Source organism: Brienomyrus brachyistius, chromosome 13 (assembly GCF_023856365.1).
Source record: "Brienomyrus brachyistius isolate T26 chromosome 13, BBRACH_0.4, whole genome shotgun sequence".
NCBI classification, from domain to species: Eukaryota; Metazoa; Chordata; class Actinopteri; order Osteoglossiformes; family Mormyridae; genus Brienomyrus; species Brienomyrus brachyistius.
Window position 1 is genome coordinate 24,557,508 of NC_064545.1, and position 12,045 is coordinate 24,569,552.

The 12,045-nt window shown below is 44.6% G+C and overlaps 1 protein-coding gene across 2 annotated transcripts; it reads left to right on the plus strand.

Annotated features, from left to right (window-relative positions):
- Positions 1–431: 431 nt before the first annotated feature.
- On the plus strand, positions 432–10,131 carry LOC125706731 (oxidative stress-induced growth inhibitor 1-like). Of its 2 annotated transcripts, none has more exons than XM_048973546.1 (7): positions 432–580; positions 2,736–2,878; positions 3,367–3,451; positions 4,084–4,223; positions 4,645–4,836; positions 6,599–6,690; positions 6,773–10,131. In XM_048973546.1, exons 2-7 carry the CDS (start codon positions 2,861–2,863, stop codon positions 7,719–7,721), a joined length of 1,476 nt encoding a protein of 491 aa, XP_048829503.1. In that variant the 5' UTR covers positions 432–580; positions 2,736–2,860; the 3' UTR covers positions 7,722–10,131. The 2 variants fall into 2 exon arrangements, with proteins under 2 accessions (XP_048829503.1, XP_048829504.1); XM_048973547.1 differs by having other exon boundaries at positions 4,084–4,220.
- The last annotated feature ends 1,914 nt before the right edge of the window (positions 10,132–12,045 follow it).

Genomic DNA, 12,045 nt, shown 5'->3' on the forward strand with positions numbered 1-12,045 from the left:
AGGTAAACCTTAAGTACACAGGCCAATCAAAGACTATTTTCTTACGTAGCTTAAAAAGTACTGAATCGCGTTGCGGCGAGGCAAGGTGCAGGCAGGAAAAAGAGTGTAACAATCCACTCTTAGACAAAGAAGGATTTACTGAATTAAAGAGTAGAGACTGTGTAAAACACAAAGTGTAGGGACCACGAGGAATCAAACGCGCGCATTAAAACAAGAACCAAATAAAGAAACCATAAAATAATGACACCAGGAAACTGCACATGCCCAGAGTGCGCTCACAATGACTGACTGGGGAAATTAACAAGGGCAGGCACTTAAACACAAAGGTAATAAGGCCTAACAAAGGTCAGGTGTGAATCATCAAAAACATCAACGAATCGGCAAGGCACAGAGCAACAAGCAAAAGGTGAAATAAATTACCAATATATGGCACAAGAAACTGGGGAACGTAATAGAGGGCTGACTGCACCAGGAAGAAGACTGAGCGCGAGCAGAAGTCGCAAGCAGAGAAGGAACACAAAGCAACGACAAAGAATATACCGAACACTAAGGAAAATAAAACCAATAAGTTAACCCAAAGGTAAGACTCATGACCAGCGTTGAAAACAGGTATCGACTCGAGCCACTGAGCTATGCAGCAGTCTAAGGGACGAGGGAAACCCAGCCGGGACTCGAAGGACAAGAGACAGGGTGGTGAACAGGACGGCCAGCCGAACCTGACGGCCAAACGGGCTGCCGACACAAACAGGAGCTGTTTTGCTTGGCCATTATTCAGTCTCTCATTACATCTTATACTATAGTATGGCAGTTTAGATAGTCAAACGCGTAAAACAAAAAATCGGAGAATTGTGAATAAGGTATCCAAAATCATAGGTGATCCACTCCCCTCACCTGAATATTTCCCCCCGAAGTTACAGCGAGCAAACAAGATCACCTCCGACCGTGTTCATCCTGCTCATCACATCTTCCGGCTCCTTCCCTCAGGCAGGTTCTACAGGTCACTGTCCTTGGACTAAGAAAATACACTTATAATTCTTATCATTTGTGGTTAAAAACACAGACTACTATTAAACGCTTCATAGTTCCCCCCCATCGCTTTTAGGAATCTAAACTCCTCTCCTCACACACTACTCGCATGTGTACTACTCAGTACTCAGGTTGTTGTGTGTGATATTGCATTGTATAGTATTGTGTCATTGTATTGTTATAACTGAGTATTGATGATAATATGTGGAGTGTCTGTTGTCCATGTATGTTTTATCTGCAGAGTTTAACGTATCGTATCAGACATGGGTTCTACTAACCTAGGTTATGTGGCAAATAGGTAAGTAAACAAGCAAACACACAAACAAAAATAATTATATAAATGCATATTTAAAAGACCTGAAACCTTGATTTTGCACAAATAGCCCTATTTATCACATATCTTGGGTTCACTCCTCTCTGTTGTACATCTAAGTGTTAATTCTCTGTTCTAGTTACGCCCTAATTGTTAGTTTTCTTTTGTCATGGTTTCTCCAGCAGTAGTTAGTTGTGCCAACAAATATTTCCACCGTCCTTGATCACGTGGGGCGTAAAGGTTCTGCTTTGGAAACGGAGACTTTTTCCTGCCACTGTGACCCAGCTTTGCCTCTCTAGTCCTTAGCTGTTCATGAATTTTGATTCATGCCCCCCAGTATACCACAGAATGAGGGGCTGGATTGTGATTTTTCCACGAACAGGCCAATTACACTTAGCTGCAGCAGAAAAATAGATATTATGTACTTTATAAAAACAGATTTGAACACGTTATTCAGCGGACACTGTTGCAGAATAAATAAATGAATACATCTATACAATAGTCTTAATCCTACGATCATTCAGGATTGTATTGAAATATTTGCATTTAGAATGAAAGGGTTTGCCAAGAATGTTGAAACGTATGTTGGATCGGAACTAAAGTACCTGCTTTCAATTGGATTCTGGGATTTAGAATTTTTTTTTCTGATGCACAATACATATATTCTTTGGGGCTTAAAACACTCCCAAAAATGGAATGAATGCAACTGAATTCTTGCATATACGATAAGTATTACGATATGTAGAAGTTTGTCAGCGCTGAAGGGAAAATGCAAGTGATAAGGGTTTTTAAAAGCAAGAGTATTATGCGTTCTCTGCAAAGGGGTATTAACTGTCAGGGGATTAGAGAATGACAGACAAGACTGTAATTGCAGGTGTGAGCATGTAAAAATGTCTAGTTTTGTCGTGCTTTTCCAGGTTACTAATTCTAGCTGAATAATGAATTAAAAATATAAAATGTGCTTGTTCGTAAAGCTTCACTGAATGCCTTAGATGGGAAATTGTCAAAAATAAGCTATAAATAATAAAATGAAATAGTCTGCATATATTCTTACCATTTAAAACATTTTAAACAATCTTATTTTAGAAGAAAAATAGATTGGGCGGGGTAGCATACATTAAATGTTTAGTTTGGTATAAGCAGGGGGGCATGCATCTCCCAATATTTAATTCGGATTTAATAACTTCCCCCAACAGATAGAATTTTATATTGAAATTAAGCTGTGTGCCCCCCTCTCCCCCCCAAAAAAAAAAACCAAGCTGTATCATACGCTGTTGAGTACAAACCCATATAAGGCATGTGTGCAATACAAAAGCCCTATTTCCTCTCTGAGGATATACTTTGCTGAATCACAGTTACCCAACAGTTTTTTTTTTTTTTTTTTTTCTCCTTTCAGTTAAGCTCCACCCTCTGCCACCCCCACCTGTAGTAGTCTTTCTGTGGCAGGGCTGAGTGCTGCTCAGACAGGTGAAGCACCTCAGCTCTCTCCTCGCTGACAGTTCTGTGAGCTATCTGGCAAGCATGTGTGACCAGCATCAGGTACCGGCTCCTTTCCCGATGCAAATTCTCTGTATGTCTGTGATGCTAGTTACCTCCACAATGTCTATTTCGCTGCCGATAGTTATGCAAGACGCATGACAGCCTGGCTAGTGCTGAAGCGGGAACGAGTTTCGGAATGGCAAGAAACGACAGCCGACCGCGAAGCGGCAGTTTGATGTACTTCAGCTCTTCGCTGATGTTATTCGTAGCGTGACTCTCTCAGATAAGTCAGGTGTACATATCAGCGGATAGGAGCGAGAGCCTCTGACCTATTAAATGGTGCTTTTCAGAACATGCTTTTATGAGTGTTTTATCACTAATGCTCATATATAAACTGCTTCCGCGTGTGTGGATTCATTCACACAGGTGCCTCGTCATTGGTGTGCAGTGCAATAACGTGAACGTGAACGATACCACCAAATATGAAAGACTGTTACTCTTCTTTTAAGTAACTGCATGCACTGAAGCTCCTGAATTCTGTCCCGCAGACCTCACAAGATGCTGGCGTGGGTTTGGCACTGCAGAGGACCTCAGGACTCCACCCCTATGACCCCCTCCCAGTGGTAATCATTGGTAAGCGCCCCCAGTGTACAGTGCTGCTAATGCCCTCCCCCATCCACCATCAAAAATCAATTATGCAACTGAGACTAACAAAGGAACAAAGCGAATTACAATCAGGCGGTGAGATTTACACAGCGTAACCTCTGTAACCTCTGTCTGAATGTCTTTCCTTTCTGAGGCCCTTTCAGCTATGCTGTGAGACTAAAGACACGGTCCAGCTAGGCTGGTCTGATTTCATGGTCAAAGTTCCAACCGGTCGCAGTAAATGATTGATAGAAGCCTTGAAGTGTGAATGGGGGGGTAAGGGAAAGTGAGTCATAGTAGAACCGCACATGTGGGCTTCTCCAGCAATGATTAAACGTTATGACCTCACCTCCTATGCAATCCAAGGCTATTGTGTGTGTTTCTTTTACAAATGACATTCATGTTAGTATGTGATTGCAACATTCAGTAAGTTTCCATTATACAGTACTTAAGTCGCATGTCAATCATATTTACATATAACAGCACAGTAAACTTTGAGGAAAAGTCATCTAGCACTACAATGCAAAACTGAAAGCTAATAACGCAGCAGTTGTATTTGGCTGAAAGATTGGCATCGTACATTTGAAAGCATCCAATCTCTCTTATGATGGTGTGTTCAGGTAACGGCCCGTCTGGCATCTGCCTGTCCTACCTCCTGTCTGGCCACAGGCCCTATGTGAAGGCAGGAGCGTCTCACCCCAATCCCATTCTGCATCGGAAGCTCCAGGACATCGGCGGGAAGTGCCTGCTGGAGCAGGTAGTGGGCACCTTCTACCAGGAATTAACATTTGTGTGTGTTAGATGTGGTCGCTTACATTTACACTCTGGTTCTGTACTCTCAAGGAGCACATTTTCATGCTGATGAGGAAATCGGACCAGATTTTCACGCCAGTTACATCGCAGGGCAGCAGGCAAAGTTTTATCACAGCAGAGACTTGTACGGCGTTCTGCACCACTGATCCAGAATCAGTGTGGTGTTGCGTCCATGTGCGTTACAGTGCTCATGATTACGTGTGGCTAATTGTTTACTGCATTTCTCCTCACATATGTATGATATTTAACATTCAGTCAGCTTCTTCAGATGTTCTCCATCTGCGTGTCGGGCCACCGTGAACCCTCCACGCCGGGAACATGCTGTGCTTCTCCACCAGCTGACTCCTCCTAACCTGGTCTCCCTGTAGAACCTGGAGTACCTCTCGGAGGGGCTGGAGGGGCGCTCGCACAGCCCGCTCGGCCTGCTGCTGGATGCACTGCTCCGCCCAGATGGCGACCTGGGGGGGCCGGCGGAGCCGCTGCTCTCCTGGCGCCGAGAGCCCCAGCACCGTGTCGCGCACTGCGTGTTGGGAAAAGGTCCAGTGGGAGGAGCCTGGCAGGTAAGCACTGCTGCCAGACTGAGAAACGGCGAAGCATGACAGAAACCGGCTCGTTCTAGAAACTTCCAGGTGTATTTATAGGTAGCCTGAAGGCTTCAGTGCTCAAATTTTATTTATCAGGCTATGGGAAGTTCAGTCAATTCCCACCATGTAAATACAGTATGTTACTCAAATTACTATAATTAAACTTTTTTTCCAGTTTTATGTTGTCAGTGTCAATCCAAATGTTCTTGTTTCCTCGCTCCCCGTATTGCTTAGCTGTCAGATTAATATGGCCGCCATCGCTTCACCCCCTTCCGCACCCTGGCCAGAGAGCGAGAGCTACGCTCTGTTCAGAAAGGCAGCGCAACCTCTAGCAATCCCTGACCTGCCTTTTAAGACCTGTGTGTTTCAAAGAATTCAGAATGGTGCATATTGTCATTTGTCCTGGTACGAATACTGAGTACAATGAGACACGTACTTGCGTGTTTCCTGCAGACTGCTGTTACACAGGAATTATGAAAGTATTTATGGCATTTAATTAGTGAAAAAAGAGATGCTTCGGATCTCTTTCTGCTTTTGTTTATGGGTTTTTAGCCTGAGGGTGGATTTTTAAAAATAGGGTTTATTAAGTACATACTTTTTAACAATGATGAAGTCATACAAAGGGAGGCAACCAATCCCTGCCTTAACCAACAAAGTCTTTCCAAGTAATCTTTGGCTATTGCCGTTTTTATAGCTTAATGTCATTATGTTTACCCTGAAGTTCCCAGAATTACAATCAGAACCTGCCAGGACAGTGTCTGTGCGTGACTTTTCAGACGCTGCTGTACCTGCCCCCACCCTGAAAAAACACTCTTATACACAAATGCATTTGCCAGGCAAATATTGCTGGTCTCCCTGTTACATGCCCGTGCCCGACCATCGATGATGTTGCAGTCACTAATACAACCTCGAATACTGAGAAAACAACATTTCTGGTATGTGCAGACCCCTGCCAATGCAGTGGTGACTCAAGGTCTTTGTTTGCCATATGTTGCTATGCATCCTCCATGGTAATAATCTTTAATTTTATATAATACAGAGGTTTATTAGGATTACATTATTGGTTACATAAGCACAGCAACAAAAGGAGGTGAGCTAGGAGGTGCAGCACAGGCAGGCTGCCTGGGACGTAATGCACTGTCGGACTGTCCATCGTAGCGTAGATGGAGTAGAGAGATTACTTGCTGAAGTGCTTTTTCAGCTGTTGTCTCCTTATTTTGAATGTTGGTACATATAAGGATACAGGGAAGTGTACGTAGCGTGCTCTATATGCTACACTTTATGTGTGTATGTCTGCGGGAAACGCACAAGTAAGCATCTCATTTTACTCAGTACTTGTCTGCTTGTACCACTTGTACCACTCGGACAGTTAACCTTTTGAATACGTTCGATCATAACCTGAGGAGCTGAAGCAGTCCTCTCTCTCCCCTCCTCTCTCTCTCCCCTCCTCTCTCTCCTACTTTCTCTTTCTCTCTCCCCTCCTCTCTCTCTCTCCTACTTTCTCTTCCTCTCCCCCTCTCTTCTACGTTCTCTCTCCCCTCCTCTCTCTCTCCCCCTCTTCTCTTCTCTTTCTCTCTCTCCCCTCCTCCCTCTCTCCTACTTTCTCTTCCTCTCTCCCCCTCTTCTCTTTCTCTCTCTCCCCTCCTCTCTCTCTCTCTCCTACTCTCTCTTCCTCTCTCTCTCTTTCTCTCTCCCTCTCTCCCTTCGCCTCCTTCCCCTGCCTGTACTCCCATCCCAGGTAATGGAGCCCTCCATGGTGACTCTCAGCCTAGGAGAGTGGATGGAGCTACCAGACCTCCCCTTCAGAGACTGGATAAAGAAGAGGGGAAGGTGAAAAAAGTGGCTGCTATTTGATTCTGCTTTCAGTCAGAAACCATACTGTACTTTAATTTTTTGTGCCTTTTTTTGACAGGCAGCTGAGGAACAACCGCGCGACCACTAGGGACATCAGCCAGTATTACGAGCATTACGTGCAGGCCAAGTCCCTGCAGGAGCACTTCTGCAGCGGCCGGCTGGTGACCTCTGTCCGGAAGCTTCCCCTGGATGCCTGGAAAGATGAGTCCTCAGATCTCCCTAGAACACTCTTTGAGGTCCAGGGAGTGTGGGAAACAGCGAATGGCGAACAGAGTCCATTTTGCCTCTATGCCCAGAACGTGGTGCTGGCCACGGGTGCTTCCGATTGCGCCACCCGGCTGGGTGTGGAGGGAGAGGAGCCACCCATGGTCTTCCATACTATCAGGGACATAGAGAGGGCGCTGAGGGAGCGCCAACTTGGTCCCAGTTCTGACCCACTGCTGGTGGTGGGGGCGGGGCTTACGGCGGCCGACGCCGTGCTATTGGCCCACCGCGGCAGTGTGCCCATCCTGCACACCTTCCGCCGTGCCGTGCGAGACTCCGCCCTCGTGTTCAACCAGCTGCCCCCGCTCATGTTCCCAGAGTACCACAAGGTGTACGCCATGATGAGCCAGCAGCCGCTCGCCGGCGGTGGGTCCTACCGCGGCTACACCAGCCTGCCCGGTCACCGCGTGCTGCACTTCCACCCTGAGGGGGCGGCCACGTTGGAGGAGGGGGCCACCGGCAAGAAGAGGGTCGTCAGCATCTCCATGGCGCTGGTGCTGATCGGCTCCAACCCCAATCTGTCTTTCCTTCCTGACGGTGGGCGTGGCCTCGCCCTTGATCCCAGTCAGCCCGTCAATGCCAAGCACAACCCCATCGACACTGACTCATTCTCGTACGAGTGCATGCAGGAGCAGGGTCTCTACGCCCTGGGCCCCCTTGCCGGTGACAGCTTTGTGCGGTTCCTGCAGGGCGGGGCTTTGGGTGTGGCCACCTCGCTGATGAAGAAGCAGGCGCTGGTATAGCCCATCATCACTAGTTGCCTGTGCAGACATTTTCATAAATGCTGTTGAACCTTACATTCACATTTACTGCATTGGGAAGAGGCCCAAAAGCCTGAGCGGCTTATAACATACGTGCTTAGGAGTCTCACCAGTCAATACATTCTAATGCTGGTTCAGCAGATCCCTACTAGCCACACAATCACTCTAAAAACTCTTGGCAAGTAATGAATTTTTTCCAGGAGTATAATCCTGAAAGTGCTAATCCAAGTGCTTCCGAAAGAGGTAGGTGGAGCCTGGAATTCTTGGATCGATATTTAGTTTTCCTTTATATACATTTTTATATACTTAATTTACCGTTTTGTATGTGTATATGTATGTTTGGTGCCTTAAAATTTGATTCATGTACAGAAACGTATGACTGAGAATTGCACACATGAAGGTCTCTGACTTTTCGACCACTTCATTCATGCTTTTACATCGATATGTCACGTAAAAGACGGCTTCATCATCAAAACAACTTTACATGTTCAGTGTTTGTATCGTGGAAACGTGCTTAAAGTTAATTATGTGTTTATGTATGTCTGTCGCTGCATCCTGTGTGATTAGGTTACTCATATTTATGATAATTTCACGTTGCACAATGGACACTGAGATCAGCCCTGCCCCTTACTGTGAAAGATTGTAATTGTTTTGTAATATATCATTTCAGACAGAGGAAAATAATTATATCTGGCGAGTTAATTGTGCTCAGTGTTCAGTTGAGCTCATTTAGCATCAAATGGACTCTGAAAAACATTCTGTCTGTCTACGGTTAACTAGATCCATGCAATTAATTTACTTCTCTGGGATTCATTAAGTGTTTCACCCCTAATTCACTCTATAATTATTCTCACAGCGAACACTTTTTCCTGTGTCACACCATGGCTTTTAAACTAAAAATTTCTCTGCCATTTTGATGACAAACGTAGAACGATATTTCCTCTCTCTTGCTGTTGTTTTACTTCGAAGTCCCTTTACACCTTTACAAAATCCCCTGGGTAACTATTGTTCAAGACGTCTCCTTCTCAGCAGCTACACAGAGCGAGCGTGACCACACACATACCACACCTTGCCAGTTGGGCGCTTAATCAGTCATGACTGAAAATTTAGCCAAGATTGGCCAGAAATGCTAACAATGTGGTATAAAAGGTAGTGGCAACTGGTTTATGACGCAGTATAACGTAAAATGAAGATCAAGTTATGTCACAGGATGTGTTTTGCCGCTAGTAATACACTATATGGACAAAGGTATTTGGACACCTGGCCTTTACACCTACAGGAACTTTAATGACATCCCATTATAATTACATAGGCATCAATATGGAGCTGGTCCCCCCTCTGCAGCTGTAACAGCTGCCACTCTGCTGGGAAGGCTTTGCATCAGACTTTGGTGTGTGTCTGTGGGAGTCATTGATGTAGGACGTGAAGGCCTGGCTTGCGATCTCCGTCCTTGTTCATCCCAAAGGTGTTTGATGGGGTTGAGGTCAGGGCTCGGTGCAGGCCAGTCAAGTTCTTCCACACCAAACTCACCCAACCTTGTCTTTATAGAACATGGCTTGCGCTCTGGGGCGCGGTCACACTGGATCACAAAAGGGCCTTTCCTGAACTGTTCCCACATAGTTGGAAGCATAGAATTGCCCAAAATATCTTGACATGCATACTGTCAAGCTACGTCGCATTCACCCCGACGAGGAAAAGCTCTGTTATGGCAGCGAATGTCAGATACTGTTCTGTTACATTTTTGCAACAATAGGTAACTTGTCTAATATAAACTGAACAAGTCTAGGCGCTACATTTTTTCAAAACTGGAAGCAGTGCACGGGACATGTAAGCGTAGATTAAATTGGAAACAAATTTGAAAAGAATGGTAATGAGTACAGTTAGGGTGGTACGAGAGCTATACACTTACAGATATTGTGTAAGACAATTTCTCAGCAAAGGGGAAAGCTGCTTCGAATTGAACCAGCAGCTTTTGACTAATTCATTTTTAGTACAAGTACCAGCGGGGTTGGATCCCAATTGTTTTCGTTGCCGGTAGAGGGCAGTATAAGAGAAGCAGGGAAACACACCAGCCTAAAGCAGGCAGTCCTTTCCTTGAAAAAATACTGGAATTTCTACATATTTTGTAGTTACTTCAGCACTTCAAGCGCATATTCCTCATCAGGCCCATGAATAAAATTTAAAACTGGGAGAGTTTTTCCATATTCATTGTCCTTCTACATTTTGATACCCATTAATACTCTGCAACCATTTGCTGAATAAGTGGTTGTAAGACGGAATGTATTTTCTCTCGTAAATGTGTGCTATTTTTCAAGTATTAAGTGATTAATACTAATTATATGAAGGTAAGGCAGGAAGTACTAGAATTAAATGCAGGGGCTTTTTACACTGATATGCTCTGCTTTTGCGCTTCTGTGTCAGAACTACGTCCACATTGAACATGACGCTATCGAGAGGCGCTGACCGAGGCTACTTAGCCTGATTGGGATGGGGGGGGACACATTTTGTCGCTGTGCTGTAATGTGTCAACAATGACAATTAATCACTTTCCAACCAAACTCTCGCCTTATTCTTGGCCCCCGAGTCACACGTTACCTCGGCACACAAATCCCAAATCTTTAGAAAACGGATATTTAGTAATAGCTGGGTAAATAAGCCAATTGCATGATGTATGACTGAATTGTGTCTCATATTAATTTCAGTTGAAACTAATAGTCTTAAATGTAGGGTAAATAGCCCTCAAAATGTCACTCACGTCATTTTGGAGAAGGTGACAAAATGACTCAAAGACTCGTATCCAGCAATGTAATATTTATGCCTTGCTTTTGCTGCCTATTACCCACTGTGATTTAACTGTAGTCTCAAAAATTCCCAGAAGCACAGATCCCACGCAGGAATGCATATGGCAGGAGACACGGGGAATGGGACACAGCGAAGGAATCGCACGCAGAGTGCTGGATGTTTAAGGTCACAAGGCTGCGCACTGTTCCTCTATGCCAGTAAAAATGACACTCAGGCTCGATCAATGGAGTCAGTGCTGTCTATTCGGTACTGCAGTTAAGGAGGCCAGACTGAACATGACTTACAGGAAACATTATCATTAAACTTAGAAATCAAACATGCCTACTCATTGTTCAGTTTCAGTGAAATTGCCGAATTTCCTTTAAATTTAGCATCGTCACTGTTTTAATGGTGACTGTAGTTCATATTATAATTGCTTGTGAAAATCAATCAACAGAACAAAAGTGTAACCACTAGGACTGCTCCTATTTGCTGCATCTCTTCACTGGCAGTCTGTAAAATCCATGTAATCTCTGTGGGTTAGGCGTTTGATTCTTTCTGCCTGTCTGAGCTTAAACAATCTCAATACTAGACTAGCGAAAATGTAATTACTTGTAAAAAAATGGACTTTTATTCGAAACAAATTTAAAGTAGAGGCAACGTATGGGCAGAATTTTAGAGGATTTTTAATTGAATGAGCAGCAGCTTGTGAACAGAATGACTAGCGCTGAAGAGGAGGGTACGGCGAAAAGGCTCTCTGGGGACTAGAAAGGCAGGGACCGATGCCGCATGAAATAACCACCCCCCACACACACAAAATAAAGAAATGTTGCACAAACCGATCCTGGCTCGGGTTCTATGCCGGCCAGTTTTCCCAATCTCCCCGGGCTGTGAAGTCTACTAATTCCCTTAAAGATTCTGGAAGCCCTAAACCCCACTGATCCACTTTTAATGGGGCAACGCCGCCTGTGAAAATGTCACCATGCTCTTTCGGATGACAGCTCCAATGGGCTCTAATTATCTGCAGAACATGGGAACTGACCCTGTGACCAATGTCTGGGGCTAAATGGATTTTAAGATCTCGTCCTAAATGAGGTCATATGCCCTGCTTTCCTGGAAGCTTCTTAGCTTTGTTCGCGACTTCCGCTACCAGCCCCAGGTTTAGAGTGAAAGCCAGCGATTTACTCCCGACATGTGCAGAGATGACAGCCCACTTGGATCTCGATCGACATAGATCGTCTTCAGTTAAACGAGGATATATGCATCACCTCTCAAAAATCCATGACGTAAGGTCTCACACACTAAACGTAATGCGTCTCTTATCACTGTCCTACAACCCGACAGGTGTAGATATTCACGGGCCAGATTGTTTGCACACTTTTAGAAAATTACAGTGCATTTTTAATAGTTTCTGTATTCTGCGGCGAAATTTTATCTTGCCGTTTTATCAGAGACCCCCGATTTATAGCAAGAATGCATGCGATTATTATCATTATTATTATCATTTACAGTAAACTTTATACAG

Excerpts from the sequence above, each read along its gene's own strand:
- LOC125706731 (XM_048973546.1), top strand. Across the intron at positions 3,452-4,083 it reads CCTCCCAGTGGTAATCATTG|GTAACGGCCCGTCTGGCATC; the intron begins GTAAGCGCCCCC and ends TGGTGTGTTCAG. Across the intron at positions 6,691-6,772 it reads TGGATAAAGAAGAGGGGAAG|GCAGCTGAGGAACAACCGCG; the intron begins GTGAAAAAAGTG and ends TTTTTTTGACAG.